The 17,261-nt window shown below is 46.1% G+C and overlaps 4 protein-coding genes across 7 annotated transcripts; 2 read left to right on the top strand and 2 right to left on the bottom strand.

Annotated features, from left to right (window-relative positions):
* Nucleotides 1–306: 306 nt before the first annotated feature.
* ehd2b (EH-domain containing 2b) lies at nucleotides 307–8,710 on the top strand. Of its 3 annotated transcripts, none has more exons than XM_058079235.1 (7): nucleotides 307–446; nucleotides 1,059–1,354; nucleotides 1,430–1,606; nucleotides 2,106–2,221; nucleotides 5,342–5,754; nucleotides 5,887–6,051; nucleotides 7,411–8,710. In XM_058079235.1, the coding sequence occupies exons 2-7, from the start codon at nucleotides 1,134–1,136 to the stop codon at nucleotides 7,957–7,959; spliced, it is 1,641 nt and encodes a 546-aa protein (XP_057935218.1). In that variant the 5' UTR covers nucleotides 307–446; nucleotides 1,059–1,133; the 3' UTR covers nucleotides 7,960–8,710. The 3 variants fall into 3 exon arrangements, with proteins under 3 accessions (XP_057935218.1, XP_057935217.1, XP_057935219.1); XM_058079234.1 differs by having other exon boundaries at nucleotides 353–523; XM_058079236.1 differs by having other exon boundaries at nucleotides 353–523; nucleotides 2,106–2,203.
* On the bottom strand, nucleotides 309–8,706 carry LOC131134217 (soluble scavenger receptor cysteine-rich domain-containing protein SSC5D-like). Its single transcript, XM_058079238.1, has 2 exons — nucleotides 5,326–8,706; nucleotides 309–2,172 (listed from the first exon to the last, which is right to left on the bottom strand). The coding sequence occupies exon 1, from the start codon at nucleotides 7,362–7,364 to the stop codon at nucleotides 6,129–6,131; it is 1,236 nt and encodes a 411-aa protein (XP_057935221.1). The 5' UTR covers nucleotides 7,365–8,706; the 3' UTR covers nucleotides 309–2,172; nucleotides 5,326–6,128.
* Nucleotides 8,711–12,122: 3,412 nt separating the features above from the next.
* On the bottom strand, nucleotides 12,123–14,622 carry nup88 (nucleoporin 88). The gene has a single exon (XM_058079232.1). It carries the CDS (start codon nucleotides 14,367–14,369, stop codon nucleotides 12,225–12,227), a length of 2,145 nt encoding a protein of 714 aa, XP_057935215.1. The 5' UTR covers nucleotides 14,370–14,622; the 3' UTR covers nucleotides 12,123–12,224.
* On the top strand, nucleotides 14,415–16,662 carry psmd8 (proteasome 26S subunit, non-ATPase 8). Of its 2 annotated transcripts, none has more exons than XM_058079239.1 (7): nucleotides 14,415–14,581; nucleotides 15,109–15,181; nucleotides 15,247–15,349; nucleotides 15,430–15,595; nucleotides 15,718–15,818; nucleotides 15,962–16,073; nucleotides 16,230–16,662. In XM_058079239.1, exons 1-7 carry the CDS (start codon nucleotides 14,477–14,479, stop codon nucleotides 16,365–16,367), a joined length of 798 nt encoding a protein of 265 aa, XP_057935222.1. In that variant the 5' UTR covers nucleotides 14,415–14,476; the 3' UTR covers nucleotides 16,368–16,662. The 2 variants fall into 2 exon arrangements, with proteins under 2 accessions (XP_057935222.1, XP_057935223.1); XM_058079240.1 differs by lacking the exon at nucleotides 14,415–14,581 and adding an exon at nucleotides 14,735–14,916.
* Nucleotides 16,663–17,261: the final 599 nt, after the last annotated feature.

The raw sequence follows: 17,261 nt of genomic DNA on the forward strand, positions 1-17,261 counted from the left end.
GTTCATAAAAACATTCATTAATAACCTGAATTTGCCATTTAAGTGTAAAAAGAAGCGACGGCTGTACATATTGTGTGACTTTAAAAAGTACACGCAGTGAAGGTCAACTGGAAGTTGTCATTAGTTGTCATGTGAGGCCCGCGTGTAAAATGTGTGACAAAGTCATTCGCTGGAGATGCGTATTTTATTATTATTTTTTGCTGCTGGTCGTGGCCCCGCCCCCCCACCACTGGCTGCCTGGAGTGTTTTGTGCTGCCCACAGCGTTGCCAGGCATCCCTGCAGGAGGAGGTCCGTGAAAGGAGGAGGAGGAGGAGAGTGGTCTTTGCAGCGAGCAGAGACGTGAACCACATCAGCTTCAGAGGAAGAAGGAACGACCCCCGCCCCCTCAACTTGCCCCCCCCCACCCCACACTCATCTGACCGAGGGCTCCCATAGGCTGACGCAGGTACACTCGTACAAGTAACAGCAGCTCCTTCTTCTCATCTTGTGTAAAGATTTTCCGAGAGGCCGACGTCTGCTGTGGTAAAACCTCTTCTTCTTTTCACTTTTTAGCGTCTGCTAGTTTTGCTAATGTAAAATGTTGCATTTGTGTACAGTAGGAAAATATGGCGCACCCAGCTACTCTTAAAACTTCGATGGTTTTTTCATGGGCGTTTAGTTTCACCATTTTGACGCTCCCCACACGGGTCTTGTGACGTTTCTTCCCACCCGCCCCCCCCTGCTGAAAATGATGAGAAAATGGAAGCTTTGCTGTTTTTTTTGTGTGAACTTGAAGTCTTTTGGGCCGCTTTTCCTGCCGTGAACAATGCAGTCAGAGGTTGTTCCACTGAGGGGATGAAAGGAATGTCTTACTCACTTCACACTCCCGTCCCAAACTGCTGCCCCGCTCGCACGCAGGGTTTGGTTTGAGAATTTTCCAGCAGCTTTTTCCAGGCATGCACTGACAACGCTAGGCAGCCTCCTGGAGGGCTCAGGAACTTCCCTCCAGATTCCACATCTGCAGCTGCCTGCAGGAGTGAGTGATTGTCTTCTGACCTTCTCGTGTCCACCTTTTCAGCGCTAGGAGACTTGAAAGGACGACAGAGGACAAACAGGAAGCACGAGAAGCAGGAAAGGCATCTTCAGCACCGACATGTCACGCTGGGGGCGAAAGAACGTGAAGAAGGCGCCGGAGGTCATCCGCACCGTCACCGAAGGCCTCAAGTCGCTGTACCGCAAGAAGCTGCTCCCCCTGGAGCAGTACTACGGCTTCCACGACTTCCACTCGCTCAGCCTGGAGGACGCCGACTTTGACAACAAGCCCATGGTGCTGGTGGTGGGCCAGTACTCCACCGGGAAGACCACCTTCATCAAGTGAGTCCCGCCCACGCCCGACGCCACACGGGTCGCTTACCGGTGCGGAATGTAAGTCCTGTGTGTGACTGACAGGTACCTCCTGGAGCAGGAGATCCCGGGGAGCAGGGTGGGACCCGAGCCCACCACCGACTGCTTCACCGCCATCATGCACGGCGAGGTGGAGAGCGTCATCCCCGGGAACGCCCTCATCGTGGACCCCAACAAGCCCTTCCGTAAGCTCAACCCTTTCGGAAACACCTTCCTCAACAGGTGAGTTTTTTGTGGAATTTGGACTCTGGGTGCCAAATGTTGGCCTTATTTGGGGAGGAGTGGAGGGTGGTATCGGGGGGGGGGGGGGGGGTGTCAAGGCAAGAACTCACAATGGACGTCCTGTGCACGCCACCAGCATGTTTTTCCACTGATGTCAATACGGCACGCGTTAGCTAGCTAGCTCCCACAAGGCGCGGTCCAAGAAAACCCCGATGTTGGGACTCCCTCGCTCCCTCGGCAGGAGTGTTTGTCTTTGACTTCCTGCCCAGGGAAGCGTTGGGCTCGTTAAGTTGGCGGTCCACAGGAAGAGGTCTTGTTGTTGGAAGGCACACATCATTAGCCGCCGTATTGTTTGATTCTGGCACCGGTCGTCATTTTCCTTCAGGAAGCGTAGCGCAATGAGAGCCGGGACACAATGGGCCGCCTCTGCTGGGGCGGGGGCCGCGTTTCCATTCCAGTCGAAGTTGATTAGCATCCATGTTTGTGTTTGCTGGGGCAGGTTCCAGTGTGCCCAGATGTCCAATCAGGTGCTGGAGAGCATCAGCATCATTGACACCCCCGGGATCCTGTCGGGGGCCAAGCAGAGAGTCAGCAGAGGTGAGAAGGGTTATAAAGGTGAGGAGAGGGCTACGCCCACAAACCCCCCGCCCCGTCCCTGCGTGTGCTGACGCCCCGTTAGCTAACACGGCTGCTAACTCACCACAGCAACGTCTCCGCCAGAAGCAAAGTGTTGCAAAACCATTCCAAAAGTCATCCTCACTCCAAGTAACATTGTTACACACCACTCTACCACATTACTACTCTATACATTACTCTACCATATATCACTCTACCACATTACTACTCTATACATTACTCTACCATATATCACTCTACCATATTACTACTCTATACATTACTCTACCATATATCACTCTACCACATTACTACTTTATACATTACTCTACCATATATCACTCTACCACATTACTACTTTATACATTACTCTACCATATATCACTCTACCACATTACTACTTTATACATTACTCTACCATATATCACTCTACCACATTACTACTCTATACATTACTCTACCATATATCACTCTACCACGTTACTACTCTATACATTACTCTACCATATATCACTCTACCATGTTACTACTCTACACACCACTCTGCCATATGTCACTCTACCACATTACTACTCTATACATTACTCTACCATATATCAATCTACCACATTACTACTCTATACATTACTCTACCATATATCACTCTACCACATTACTACTCTATACATTACTCTACCATATATCACTCTACCACATTACTACTCTAAACATTACTCTACCATATATCACTCTACCACATTACTACTCTATACATTACTCTACCATATATCACTCTACCACATTACTACTCTATACATTACTCTACCATATATCACTCTACCACATTACTACTCTATACATTACTCTACCATATATCACTCTACCACATTACTACTCTATACATTGCTCTACCATATATCACTCTACCACATTACTACTTTATACATTACTCTACCATATATCACTCTACCACATTACTACTCTAAACATTACTCTACCATATATCACTCTACCACATTACTACTATATACATTGCTCTACCATATATCACTCTACCACATTACTACTCTATACATTGCTCTACCATATATCACTCTACCACATTACTACTCTATACATTGCTCTACCATATATCACTCTACCACATTACTACTCTATACATTGCTCTACCATATATCACTCTACCACATTACTACTCTATACATTACTCTACCATATATCACTCTACCACATTACTACTCTATACATTACTCTACCATATATCACTCTACCACATTACTACTCTATACATTACTCTACCATATATCACTCTACCATGTTACTACTCTACACACCACTCTGCCATATGTCACTCTACCACATTACTACTCTATACATTACTCTACCATATATCACTCTACCACATTACTACTCTATACATTACTCTACCATATATCACTCTACCATATTACTACTCTATACATTACTCTACCATATATCACTCTACCACATTACTACTCTATACATTACTCTACCATATATCACTCTACCACATTACTACTCTATACATTACTCTACCATATACCACTCTACCACATTACTACTCTATACATTACTCTACCATATACCACTCTACCACATTACTACTCTATACATTACTCTACCATATATCACTCTACCACATTACTACTCTAAACATTACTCTACCATATATCACTCTACCACATTACTACTATATACATTGCTCTACCATATATCACTCTACCACATTACTACTCTATACATTGCTCTACCATATATCACTCTACCACATTACTACTCTATACATTGCTCTACCATATATCACTCTACCACATTACTACTCTATACATTGCTCTACCATATATCACTCTACCACATTACTACTTTATACATTACTCTACCATATATCACTCTACCACATTACTACTTTATACATTACTCTACCATATATCACTCTACCACATTACTACTCTATACATTACTCTACCATATATCACTCTACCACATTACTACTCTATACATTGCTCTACCATATATCACTCTACCACATTACTACTCTATACATTACTCTACCATATACCACTCTACCACATTACTACTCTATACATTACTCTACCATATATCACTCTACCACATTACTACTCTATACATTGCTCTACCATATATCACTCTACCATGTTACTACTCTACACACCACTCTACCATATATCACTCTACCACGTTACTACTCTACACATTACTCTAAAACACTTTAGAGTAATGTGTACTACTCAACAACTAACAAATCATCTAATCATCAACAAAACGTCTTAGGAAATGTATACAATAATTATGTATTTGTTTAATATTGTTAGAATAATATTTTCCTAATTGAATAATTATTAAAGCTTCTAATGGAATAATATGATAATGTAATATATGTGAAAAAGACAACATTTGAGTATTTTTAAAATATTGTTTCAATAACATTTGCTATTTTTATTTTTTTAGATTCAATTCTTAAGAATTTTATTAGTATTTATTGCTTTTTTTCATAAATATTTGCTATATTTGAAAAAAAACTTTGAAAAACAATAAAATGTATATATTATAAAATAATCCATATATAAAATACATGTAAATATATAAAATTATAAAATATAATATTTAATATGAAGTATTTTGTATATTATTTCAATAATACTTGGTTAATATCTTCAATTCTCAATGATTTCTGTCTTATTGTCATAGTAGTAGTATTACTTGGGTGGCATTTATTGCTCATATTTCTACTTTGCGTTTTGAAAATTATTTACTATAGCTGTAAAACCTTACATAAATGAAAAACATATTACATAAATACAATTATTAATCAATAAAAATATACATAATACAAAAAATATGTTAATGAATCCAAGTTATTTTTAAAGCATATTTTATTTCTCTGTATTTACTTCTGCTAAAACCATGACACAATATAATATGTCATAATAATTAATTGTACTATAATATTAATACTCATTCATATTAGGAATAGTGGTAGTAGTAGTAGTAGTAGTAGTAGTGTCAACATCTAAGTTGTCCCTCTCCTCTCCCAAATCAAGCTGCTCTTGTCCTAGTCTCTGTGAAGATGTTTGACCCCTGACCTCTGCCCCCTGCCAGGCTACGACTTCCCGGCCGTGTTGCGTTGGTTCGCGGAGCGAGTGGATCGCATCATCTTGCTCTTTGACGCCCACAAGCTGGAGATCTCCGACGAGTTCTCGGAGGCCATCGGGGCACTGAAGGGCAACGAGGACAAGCTGCGGGTGGTCCTCAACAAGGCCGACATGGTGGGCACCCAGCAGCTCATGAGAGTCTACGGCGCCCTCATGTGGTCCCTGGGCAAAGTGTTCGGCACCCCGGAGGTCCTGAGGGTCTACATCGGGTCCTTCTGGTCCGAGCCGCTCATGGTGTCCGACAATCGCAAGCTGTTCGAGCTGGAGGAGGAGGATCTGTTCGCTGATATCCAGAACCTTCCGAGAAACGCGGCTCTGCGCAAGCTCAACGACCTGGTGAAGAGAGCGCGCCTGGTCCGGGTGGGTGTTTGTTTTTGGAGCTTACTCCAAGTATGTGGGAGGAATACGTGGGAGGAACGCCGGGATAAGGAGACTTCTCTGAACCCTAACTGATGATGAATAGCTTCACCCAGGAATTCTCTGTGTCTTCAGGTGCACGCTCACATCATCAGCTACCTGAAGCAGGAGATGCCCTCTGTCTTCAGGAAGGACAACAAGAAGAAGAACCTCATCTACCAGCTGCCCGTCATCTTCTCCAAGATACAACTGCAGCACAACATCTCCGCTGGTGACTTCCCTGACTGTGCCAAGATGCAGGTAGGATGAGTGGATGCACACGGACAAATATGGATGGACGGATGAATAAACGGAAGAATGGATGCATACATACAGTGTTAGATGGATGGATGGATTGGACAGGAAAATGTAAGGATGGATAGTAGCATGAATGGATCGACGGATAAATGAATGAATGAGGAAGAGATGTCTGTATAGATAGATGGATGGATGGATGGCTGGATGAACAAACGGACCCAAATGGATGGTGAATTGGACAGATTGACACATGGATGGATAATTGGATGGATGAATGGATGGTGGCAGAGATGGACAGGTGAATGACTGGATAGATGGATAATTGGGCAGATGAGTGGAAGGGCGGACAGATGGATGGATACAAGGACAGGTGGACAGGTAGTTGGATCAACAGATGGATGACATCTGCACTGATAGAGGGATGGACAGCTGGACAGGATGGATGATAGTTGGACGAAGTAACGGATGGATAAATGGTTTTGGACAGACGGATAGTTGGATGGCCTGATGGACGTATGGTTGGATGGCCTGATGGACGGATAGTTGGATGGATATATGGATGGACAGTTGGATGGACAGATGGATGGATAGTTGGATGGACAGATAGTTGGATGGCCTGATGGATAGATAGTTGGATGGCCTGATGGACAGATAGTTGGATGGCCTGATGGACAGATAGTTGGATGGCCTGATGGACAGATAGTTGGCTGGCCTGATGGACAGATAGTTGGATGGCCTGATGGACAGATAGTTGGATGGACAGATGGCTGGATGGCCTGATGGATGGTTGGATGGACAGATAGTTGGATGGCCTGATGGACGGATAGTTGAATGGCCTGATGGATGGATAGTTGGATGGACAGATAGTTGGATGGCCTGATGGACGGATAGTTGGATGGCCTGATGGACGGATAGTTGGATGGACAGATAGTTGGATGGCCTGATGGACGGATAGTTGGATGGACAGATAGTTGGATGGCCTGATGGATGGACAGATAGTTGGATGGCCTGATGGATGGACAGATAGTTGGATGGCCTGATGGACGGATAGTTGGATGGCCTGATGGATGGACAGATAGTTGGATGGCCTGATGGACGGATAGTTGGATGGCCTGATGGATGGACAGATAGTTGGATGGCCTGATGGACGGATAGTTGGATGGACAGATAGTTGGATGGCCTGATGGACGGATGGTTGGATGGCCTGATGGACGGATGGTTGAATGGCCAGACAGACAGAGAGACGATAGATACATGTTAGATTGTCTGATGGATGAACAGAATGTATAGTCAGTCAGTCCGTACATAAAGGACATTGAAACATCCTACATGTCTGTGATTGTGGTGGATGTCCTTCTTCAGGAACAACTGATGGTACACGACTTCACCAAGTTCAAAACCCTCAAGCCCAACCTGATGGCGGCCCTGGACGAGCTGCTGTCAGTGGACATCGCCAAGCTGATGCCCCTCCTGCGCCAGGAGGAGCTGGAGGCGGGCGAACAGCCCGGCGTGCAGGGCGGGGCTTTCCTGGGCACGCGAGCCGGCCCCTTTGGCGAAGGTGACCCCTTCGGCGAGGAGGAGGGAGAGTGCGCCGAGGAGGAGGAGATGTGGGTGGTGACCAAAGACAAGCCCAAGTACGACGAGATCTTCTACAACCTGGCCCCCAATGAGGGCAAGCTGAGCGGCACCAAGGCCAAGAACTGGATGGTCAGCTCCCGCCTACCCAACTCCGTGCTGGGTCGCATCTGGAAGCTTTCGGATGTGGACCGAGACGGCATGCTGGACGAGGAGGAGTTCGCCTTGGCCAGCCACCTGATCGAGGTCAAACTGGAGGGTCACGGCCTGCCCCCCGAGTTGCCCAGTCGCCTCGTCCCGCCCTCCAAGCGCAGGCAGGCAGGCTCGGACGCGTGAACCGGCGTCCTCTCACACTTCTGTTTGTATGTTTGCTCCTGGCTCTCCTCCATGCACCACATAGTTTGAGGAGGCCCTCTGCTGCAGTCGTGAGGTTAGCACGGTGGAGCGTCCTGGACCAAAGTGTTGCGTCACACATCCCTTCTCACTTTTGGCGCCCTCGTGTTGTTTTTCCACATGACTCACTGGACTCTGCGTTAGGTACACAAGATAACAACATCCAATGCATTCCATCCCAACATGGCCGACAGCGCTAAGCTAGTACGAGTGAATCGACACAGTCCTGACAACCGCAGCTCGTGTTAAACGGCAACTAGTTTCCCAGTTTCCCCTAATGCATTTTTTGTTTGATGGCCACTTCCTGTTTGGTGCATGGCATCAAAGAATGGACAAAGTGTACCACAAATGACAAAATAGTGACTCAAATGGAGGAAAGTGAAAAATCTGGACTGGTGTACCTAATGAAGTGTCCAGTGAGTGTATATATTCCTTGTGTTTGCCGAGCAGGTCCAAAAGTGTATTTATCATAACAAAGCTGTATGTATTAAAGCCATACTTGTTAGCGTTATTAGCATATCCCTTCAGTGCTGCTTCACGCCTTACACTTGATTTTATTTCCACGTCTGCTTGTCTTCCTACGATTGTAACAAAGCCTCCGCAGAGAGCAGACGACTACTACTACTACTGTGCACAGCGCCACCGCCTGTCCTCACGCCCGCTATTACAGCAATAAAGTGACCTGTAGACTGTGTCTGGTCTGACCTTTCAACACTCTCTCGCGTGAACACTGGTCATGTGTTCCTCTGCCAGGCTCGGACAAACACTGACTCAGTCACGGTGGAACGGGCCGAGTCCACGCAGCAGCTTTTTCCACCGTCAGGCACACAAAGTCAAGTCTGTGTGTACACTACCAGGTCGTGAGCGTGTTTGCGTTACTTTTTCCAGCTATTCCTGAAGTGGACGGCGTGGCCACCTCCTCCTTGTTCCACCACTCAGTGGAAAGAGAAGCAAATGAGCAACAGCAGTAATCTGCTGGCTGCTGCCTGCTGCAGTGACTCACATGTGAAGAATGTGGAGGGCTGGCCTGCAGGGTTATTAATATCTCCTTTCCAAGCCTCTGTTAAGTTTCCTTCACAGCATCTACATTTTTTTTTCTTTTTGGCACCGCCCCTCCTTTGAGATTGTACACAGCATGGCTTTTAACACATTCTCAGTTATTTCAGCTTGAGCATACACTGAAACATGTGACCGACACCGGGGGAACCCCAACACCCACTCCCCTGCAGGCTCAACAAAAGCGGGGTCGCCCTAAATGAGTGGGTGTCCACACAGGGAATTCCTCTCTGACATGCAGGAAAAGTATGGTGAGTGACCTCTGGTGGGCTAGATTGCATCAGACGAAGCATTAGGTACACCATCCAATACAATGTTGTTATTTGGACCTCTACATAAGGCTTGGACTGTCCGCTGCAGCGCCCCCTAATGGTCATTAAAACTAAAATTGAGAAAATGATCAGACCAAAAGTTATCACAATGTATTAAAATACATGTTTGGAATGGAGTTGTCTTATTCAACATTTTTCACTTGTTTGATAATTTTAATCGAAATGGGTTTTTTTTTTGTTTTACATAAAATTGTACTCGTTTGTCTTGAATAAAAAGCAATACTAATTATTTGTTCATTCCCAAAGGTATGATGTATAATTTACATTATGACATGAACACAATTTATTTTTATTAAAAATATATATATTATATATATTTTAAAAATAAATATACACACACACATACATACATATTACATTTCTATTCACAAAACCAAAAACCTATTAAGAGTAATCACCAAGGATAATATTTTGCCAAGGTTTGGTCTGCTGCACCGCCCCCAAGTGGCCATTAAACAACGATGCAGATGTAGAAAGGCTTGTTTGGGGGAAAAACCATAAGTCCACAACGTAGAACATTATATAAAAATACTTTTATTACAGCATGTCCATTGTAGAGAACATCAATTTGACTGTAAAAACAACAAAAATACCACAACATTGAAATCAAAACACCTTCACTGGCCCACAAAAAATGAATGTGTGCTATTAGCCGACCTCACGCCAATTACATTTAACATTCATGAATGGGCCGTTTTCTTCATAAGCATAAATGATGCATAAACAAGAGGATATCTACCATAGATAAAGGAAAAATCATATCATCAATATTTGCCTTAACGTTTCCAGGCATGTTGTCCCACCCAAACACGAGACATCCTGGATCTCAGAAAGGGACAGTGGGGTCACCGGCAAACACTAAAACCATTCAGCTCTCATTCACTCTCTCTTGTTTCATCTTGTGGTCGGGAGTGGATGGCTTTTCCCTGCATCACTACAGTAGTACGAATTTTCTTGCAGGATTATTAGGTCAGAGTGAATACATTTCAGCTAGGGAACAGATATGGGAACTGTGTCAATGCTGTGACAAAAGTAGGGTGTACTACTTGTGCATGTCTCTCGAGGGGTCTGAATAATGGAGGTGGCAACACTGCTTCCTCCTGTTGTGTCTCCATATTCTCTGGCAGGACATGTGTGTGATAATGTGTTTATGAGCAAGGGTGAACAGGTAACACCAAATATATTTCTGTTTTTTTATACCGCCATAAATACTCACTCTGGGGAAATGCTGTACATACCCGAAGAGTGCTTCTCCAGTCGGAGAATGATGAACTGGACAAGCTGGTCTGCATGGATAACAATACATTTTTAAGCAAAGCTAAAAAAAATATGCTTTATTATTTTTTTCAATACACAATTTTGATACTTCCAGGGTAAATGCAGTAAATATTACACGTGCTAGTATATAAGTATATAACAATACAACTACACTCTGCACCTGTACGTATATCACACAAAACGTACCATTAATGTTAGCATAGCTACATATGTTAGCTACAGACAGGTTTAAACAGCTACGTCATGCTAGCTTCGAAGGAAAAACAAAAGGTTTCAACTTACGGCAGCCTGGCGGTCATTTTGGCAGGGCTCCAGTCTTTATTTTAAGATGTGTAGCGAAGCGTGCTTTGAATTGCCCCAGGTTAACGGCGAAGTGGTGGGCGTACACATGCAAAACTTTTCGAGGCTTTGCCGGCACGTTGTAGCCGAAAATGGAGACCAGCCACGTGGATTTCATAAAATAAATTTTATGCTGCTTGACACAGCCGAGAACGCACCACCGTCGCCGTCTCGGGCTGTTATGTCCCTACGGCTGTTTACCAAGTGCATGCGGAAGTAAATATTGAGTGGAAACGCTACGGCAACTCCGGTGGGACAATCGCTCCACCGGCGGAAGTGACGTCAAACGAACGCTCCATTCGTTTACAGTGGACCTATTCTACAACTTAGTAGTATTCCAGCCTGTTTTTGTATAATGTAAATTAGCCACCTAGTTATAAATAGAAACCGACGTCAAGGGTAATTCAGGGTAAATTCATGCATGCAAATCACCCGATAAGCTTTTTTTCTCGTTTTACGCTTTGGTGTTTAAATAAGACAATATACCCAAGTAACCACTACAGCAATACAGATATATCGACAAATTGCAATGTAAGAAATACAAGTGACAGCATCGACTTAGAAAGACTGGGCAGCAGAGTTGGCGTCCACATTTGAGCCACGTACAGTCCAATTAGTACTGCGTATGTGTTTTGTCGCCAAATACCTACCGTAAATGTCGTACGTACGTGAGTCAACTTTAGGGCTCCGAATAGCTGTCCGGTGCGAGGCAACAAGTGGAAATGAGGCACCTACCTGCGACTTTTAGCGCCGGCCCAGTGGGCGTAGAAGACCTAAGGCTTGGTGCGGTAATGCTAATGTTTAGCGACATTGCTGCTCTTTGGGCGCCAATAAAGGTTATTTGTGCATTGTCAACCGGCCACCTGTTAATTTACCGCTGCCATGTTTCCAAGATGGCTGTCACAATATACGCATGCGCAGTATTATGGCTAGTTGGAGCATCTGCTTCCGGGACGAAACTCGAAGTAGGCGAAGTGTGGGAGACGACTTTTCTCACGTTTCTTCATCATAACAGAATCTAGGGAAATATGTTATTGTTTGAATATAATTAAAATCCACATTTGTATATGTAATTAAAACATCAATCAGAGGACCACTACAGATGAAAATGGAATCTTATTTTTTTACTACATTTTTAATTGAAGATGCAAACCAAAATAATTTTCGTGTTTCTGACAGGAAGTATAAAGTAAGTATAAAGGTTCATTTCTGACTCAAGTACAAATCTGAGCTTCTCATGGCAATGAGGCAAGACATCTCCTTGACCATCTTCATCATGGACACAATCTGCTGTCCCTGCTCACGCAGGACGTCCTGGACCACCTTCTTCTGCTGAGCGCTGAGCGAGATGGTCGCCCTGGCAGCAGGCACATCCTTGTCCACCTGCGTCTTCTGGTACTCCATCTTCATCTTGACCTGCTTGATGCAGATGTCCAGGTGCTTGAGCTGGTCGCCCATGGCCTGTAGCTCCTTCCTCATGTCCTTCTCGCTGTTGGACAGGACGGGCAAGCTGCTCTGCGTGCTGCCCAGGACCTTCTTCACACGCTCCATGGTGGCCTCCTGGCGGTACTTGGCGTCCTCGTACTTGTCCGCCAGCCTCTCGGCTGCCTCCCGCAGGTTCTTCCTCTCCTGGCGGTACAGCGCCATTTCCTCCAACTGCTTGTTCTTCTGGTCTCGCAGCAACTTAACGCGCTTCTGCAGCTCATCGCGGGCAATGTCCTGCTTCATGACGTACTCCTCATGGAACACCTGCGTGGCGCGGCTCAGCAGCTGCAGGCACTCCTGAGGCGAGGGCGACGCCTCCTTGTCTCCGGCCTTAAGCAGGAGGGGATTGGTGGAGCTCCGGGCTAGGATGTTGCGAATGTGCTGCTCGAAGGAGTTCCCCGCCACTCCCCGCAGCGGTGAGCTGGACGAGCGTGGTCCGGACTGTGTGCACAGCAGGGGAGGCGAGGGTGGGCGTATGGCACTGAGCAGGGGCAGAAGGATGCACTCATAGGTGTTGGTGATGCAGATCATGGTGGCCCCCAGGGTGAAGTCCGACAAGATCAAGAAGCCTTGAATGGGAGCAGACTGGCTGGAGGGGAGGGGCCGCGTGCACACGATGTGCTCCACGATGCAACGCCTCTCCGCCGCCAACTCCGGCAGACTGTCCTTGTCCTCATCGCCAGCGTGGAGAAACATCTGCAGCTTGCTCACCCAGATGAGGCCCACGCTGTGCACCCCCGCCTCATGGGTGCAGTGGTAGCGCTGCTTACACAGGGGGTCCCGATGCAGTCGGATGGGGCAGGTGAAGTCCAACTCCTGGGGCTCATCATCCTCCCCTGTGGCCACCTTGAGGGTGAGCTCCAGCTCGACACATTCGAAAACGTAGAGGGCCGGCATGGTGCCCCTGCCTGGTGCCCACTTTGGCGTCTCGTCCTCCTCCTCCAGCACGACGCAGTGATACAGTGTGCCTGTCTCCGTGGCGATGACGAGGATGCTGGGCACGCAGGGCAGGCAGAGGATGGCGCAAGCGTCATAGCCGTAGTTGTCCTCTGCTGCGGGGTACATGGGGAGAGGACCCATGCGCTTGCTCACGCTCACGCCATTCATCTGGCTTGTGTAGCACAGGTACGTCTCCCCGTTCTCATAGAGGATGTACAGAGGGTGGTAGGACCTCTCTTTGGCGATAGAGACTGGGCCAAAGTCAAAGCCCACCGCTATTTCACCAAGGGATGCTGCGTAGGAGCGAGTAGGGGCACGCACACTGCAGTCGTCATCACATTGGGACACAGGCACCACTTTGACAGGAGACTGGGGGGACGTTAAGTTGTAAAAGCGAATGGTGTTGTCTGATGTGAGCAGGACCAGCAACGGCTCCTCGGTCTCGCTCGGGTACCATGCCGCCTGCCGCAGACTCACAGACGGCGAGCTGGTGAAAAAGCGCTCGGCCACCGGGGTGGTCTTGCAGTTGATACGGCTGCATCCGCCCTCGAATTCTGACCTCTTGCCCCACCGCTGAGGGAGCTCCAGCACCGAAACGCCTCGCTGGCCCACCAGGGCGACGTGGTTCTGAAGTGGACTCAGCAGCAGCTGGCACACTGGGAAGCGGGGCGGGTTGATACACAGGAACGTCTGGTAGCCGCCGCTGTGATCCTCTGTTGTGTTTAACTGTCGCAAGCTAGTCGTGTAAAACACGCGGTCCACGTCGTCCCACACGAAAAAGTCCCCGCCTAAACTAAAAGCTAGGTTTTTAGCGACCACTTTTTCCTTTTCTTTAGGTTCCGAATCTAGCTTTTCTCTTATTTTCTTGAAGATTTCATGATTTGGTAAGCCACTCAGCCAGCGGTCTGTTCCAAATGCCGCCATCTCGACCCGTCTCCAAGAGGAAACACTTCCTGGTTACTCTGCCGTTTTACGACAGACGTTTGCCGTATTACGGTGACCGGTGTCGTGTTGTAATTTGCAGAATCACCATGGCGTTGCGGGAGACGGCGGGGCTCTACGAGACACTGAAAGCCGAGTGGAACAAAAAGAACCCTAATCTGAACAAATGCGGCGAACTCCTAAGTAAACTTAAGGTAGACTCGCACATCTTGGATGTTGCTTCCGTCTTTGTGAGTCCATCTAGGAACGCCTGCTTTTTAACCGCTGCAAACTGGCTAGCTCTGTTAGCTAGCGGAGCTAAGCGTGCTAACGTTAGCTAGCGACGGCAACGCTGTCGGTGTGCTGTTTTTCCATTTGAACGCGAATATAGTCATGCCTCAAGACTGACCGTCAAAATGTTCAAAATGTCACAAATTTGTATTTTATAGTCCGTGCGAGAGTTAGCATGTAAATGATCACAACCAACACAGCTAACGTCTGCTAAAGGGCTGTTTACATGAGTACCTGTCACCCAAAACATTATTCTAAGGTTTTTATGTTCAATTGTTTTGTTGAGAATCTTTAGTATTTTCTCAGTTTCATTTAATATGTTCATTCATGAATGGATTTGTCTCCCTTAGTTTTTATACTTTAGTGGTGAAACTGTAGCTACTGTATCAGTGTGTGTCAGATAGTTTGGATTAGACTTGGATTAAGTTAATATTGTCATTTCTTGTCACAGGTATCGTTACTGGAGCTCAACTTTCTGCCAACAAGTGGCTCTGCGTTCACAAAGCAGCAGCTTATATTAGCTCGTGAGTACTTTAAAAAAAAATATCAGTATCATACAGTTGCATTGTTACATGTTGGTTTTTTTTAGGCGATGTCCTTGAAATCGGAGCCTTGTGGAGTATCCTCAAAAAGGACATCCCCTCCTTTGAGAGATACATGGCGCAGCTGAAGTGCTACTACTTTGACTACAAGTAATGTTTGACGATTAAGCGTTTGAGTTTACCTTCAAGAGCTGTGTGTATACGTCTCAATCCCTGTCGCCTTTTTCCAGGGATGAGCTGCCGGAAGCAGCCTACATGCACCAGATCCTGGGTCTCAACCTCCTGTTCCTGCTGTCACAGAATCGCGTGTCTGAGTTTCACACAGAGCTGGAACGACTGAGCGCACGCGACATTCAGACTAACGTGTACATCAGGCATCCGGTGTCCTTAGAGCAGGTAAAGCACATCGCTGTACACTTCCTGGTCCAAAAGAACGTCACGCATTCGCACATTCCCAGAGCTTCTGCAATGTCTCAACATTCACTTCTTCTGCTCCTTCCTGCCGATGACTTCTTCAGTATTTAATGGAGGGAAGCTACAACAAAGTGTTCCTCGCCAAAGGCAACATCCCCGCTGAGAGCTACACCTTTTTTATCGACATCCTGCTAGACACTATACGGTAAGGACGGCGAAAATACCTTGATGTGGAAGCCTTGATGTGTGCTAACAGCATTAGCATTACTATTAGTGACATGTTCAAATGTAATATGTCCAATTACCTGGTTGACAAAGGTCCAGCGATGACGCTTTTCTGACTTGCAGGGACGAGATCGCAGGCTGCATAGAGAAAGCCTACGAGCAGATCCAGTTCACAGAGGCCACACGCGTGCTTTTCTTCACCTCCCCTAAAAAGATGACAGACTACGCTAAGAAGGTATGTTGACTTAGGTTTTTGCCAGTGGAGAACAGTCAGTTCCAGTATGTAACGTGTACGGTGACGCTGGAGTCACGCGCTTTAACTGTGCTTACGTCACGTAAATTCCTTCCTCCATATTCTTCTTCTCTTGACACCCATCATTGACGCCTGCAGCGGGGGTGGAGTTTGAACGCAGACAGCTGCTACTCCTTCAGCAGTCAGCAGCAGCGCACGGAGGAGGTCAACATCCCCTCCACGGAGCTTGCCCAGCAGGTCATCGAGTATGCACGACAGCTGGAAATGATTGTGTAACACACACAGTTTCCCCATTCTGCTCATTGTTACCATTTTCTTAAACCCAGAAAAGACTTTTTGTGACCCACATGTCATTGCGTTCAGTCCACTTGGTGGTTCTGACTGAAGACCACAGTGCAAAACCTTTTTGAGCACAACACCACTAACACACGCAGCAAACGTTGTTGCCCCTTCTTGGTATCCTGGCAACCGACAAGAGCCAAACTTTGCGTTTCTCCCCAATACCCTTCCATTCCTGTATGCTTTGTTAGCCACAGTGTAAATTGGAAAAAAATAAACTTTTGATGACATTTTGTGTTCGTATTGATTCCTTTGCTCTGTCTTTAAACCCAACCCTTGAGTTTTATGGTAAAAATCAAATACATAGCAACATGCACATCTCTACTTAAATGGCACCTGTTATGCTTTTTCCACTTTTGACCTATAAATGAAGTTAGAATGACCCTCCCCCCCCCCAAAGTTTGGTTCTGTTTACATTGTTAGCATTGGCTCACAGGAAGTGTTTCTTACAGTGTAAGGGAAACTTACATTTGTTTACCATTCCCAATGACGGTTGGAGTTCCTGATTCCCTACCTGAAAAAGATTTTACTGCGTCAACGGCATTTCACACTGGACTGTCATGAACATGGGCCAGTATGAAGCTAGACTAGCCCACAAACTGTTGCTGAAGCCTTACGCCTTTCCAATGTTACTTAGTCGTGTGGAACAGTCAGAAGGGCAAGCAGTAAGTAACAGTTTATCAGTGTCCTGACTGTTTATTATGTGTAAGTCATGGAGCAAAAGCACTTGTCTGTGTAGCATTATAGAGTGTGCATACAGGGAGCAGGGTTGCTAATAGCCATTTCCCACAACAATTAGTGGCTTTACCCGACTTTTTTAACACTGGTAGT

Source organism: Doryrhamphus excisus, chromosome 8 (assembly GCF_030265055.1).
Source record: "Doryrhamphus excisus isolate RoL2022-K1 chromosome 8, RoL_Dexc_1.0, whole genome shotgun sequence".
NCBI classification, from domain to species: domain Eukaryota; kingdom Metazoa; phylum Chordata; class Actinopteri; order Syngnathiformes; family Syngnathidae; genus Doryrhamphus; species Doryrhamphus excisus.

Excerpts from the sequence above, each read along its gene's own strand:
- nup88 (XM_058079232.1), bottom strand. The coding sequence starts at position 14,369 with ATGGCGGCATTTGGAACAGACCGCTGGCTGAGTGGCTTACCAAATCAT.
- psmd8 (XM_058079239.1), top strand. The coding sequence starts at position 14,477 with ATGGCGTTGCGGGAGACGGCGGGGCTCTACGAGACACTGAAAGCCGAG. Across the intron at positions 15,350-15,429 it reads TGCTACTACTTTGACTACAA|GGATGAGCTGCCGGAAGCAG; the intron begins GTAATGTTTGAC and ends GCCTTTTTCCAG. Across the intron at positions 15,819-15,961 it reads ATCCTGCTAGACACTATACG|GGACGAGATCGCAGGCTGCA; the intron begins GTAAGGACGGCG and ends TCTGACTTGCAG.
- ehd2b (XM_058079235.1), top strand. The coding sequence starts at position 1,134 with ATGTCACGCTGGGGGCGAAAGAACGTGAAGAAGGCGCCGGAGGTCATC. Across the intron at positions 2,222-5,341 it reads AGGTGAGAAGGGTTATAAAG|GCTACGACTTCCCGGCCGTG; the intron begins GTGAGGAGAGGG and ends GCCCCCTGCCAG. Across the intron at positions 5,755-5,886 it reads AGAGAGCGCGCCTGGTCCGG|GTGCACGCTCACATCATCAG; the intron begins GTGGGTGTTTGT and ends CTGTGTCTTCAG.
- LOC131134217 (XM_058079238.1), bottom strand. The coding sequence starts at position 7,364 with ATGTCCTTTATGTACGGACTGACTGACTATACATTCTGTTCATCCATC.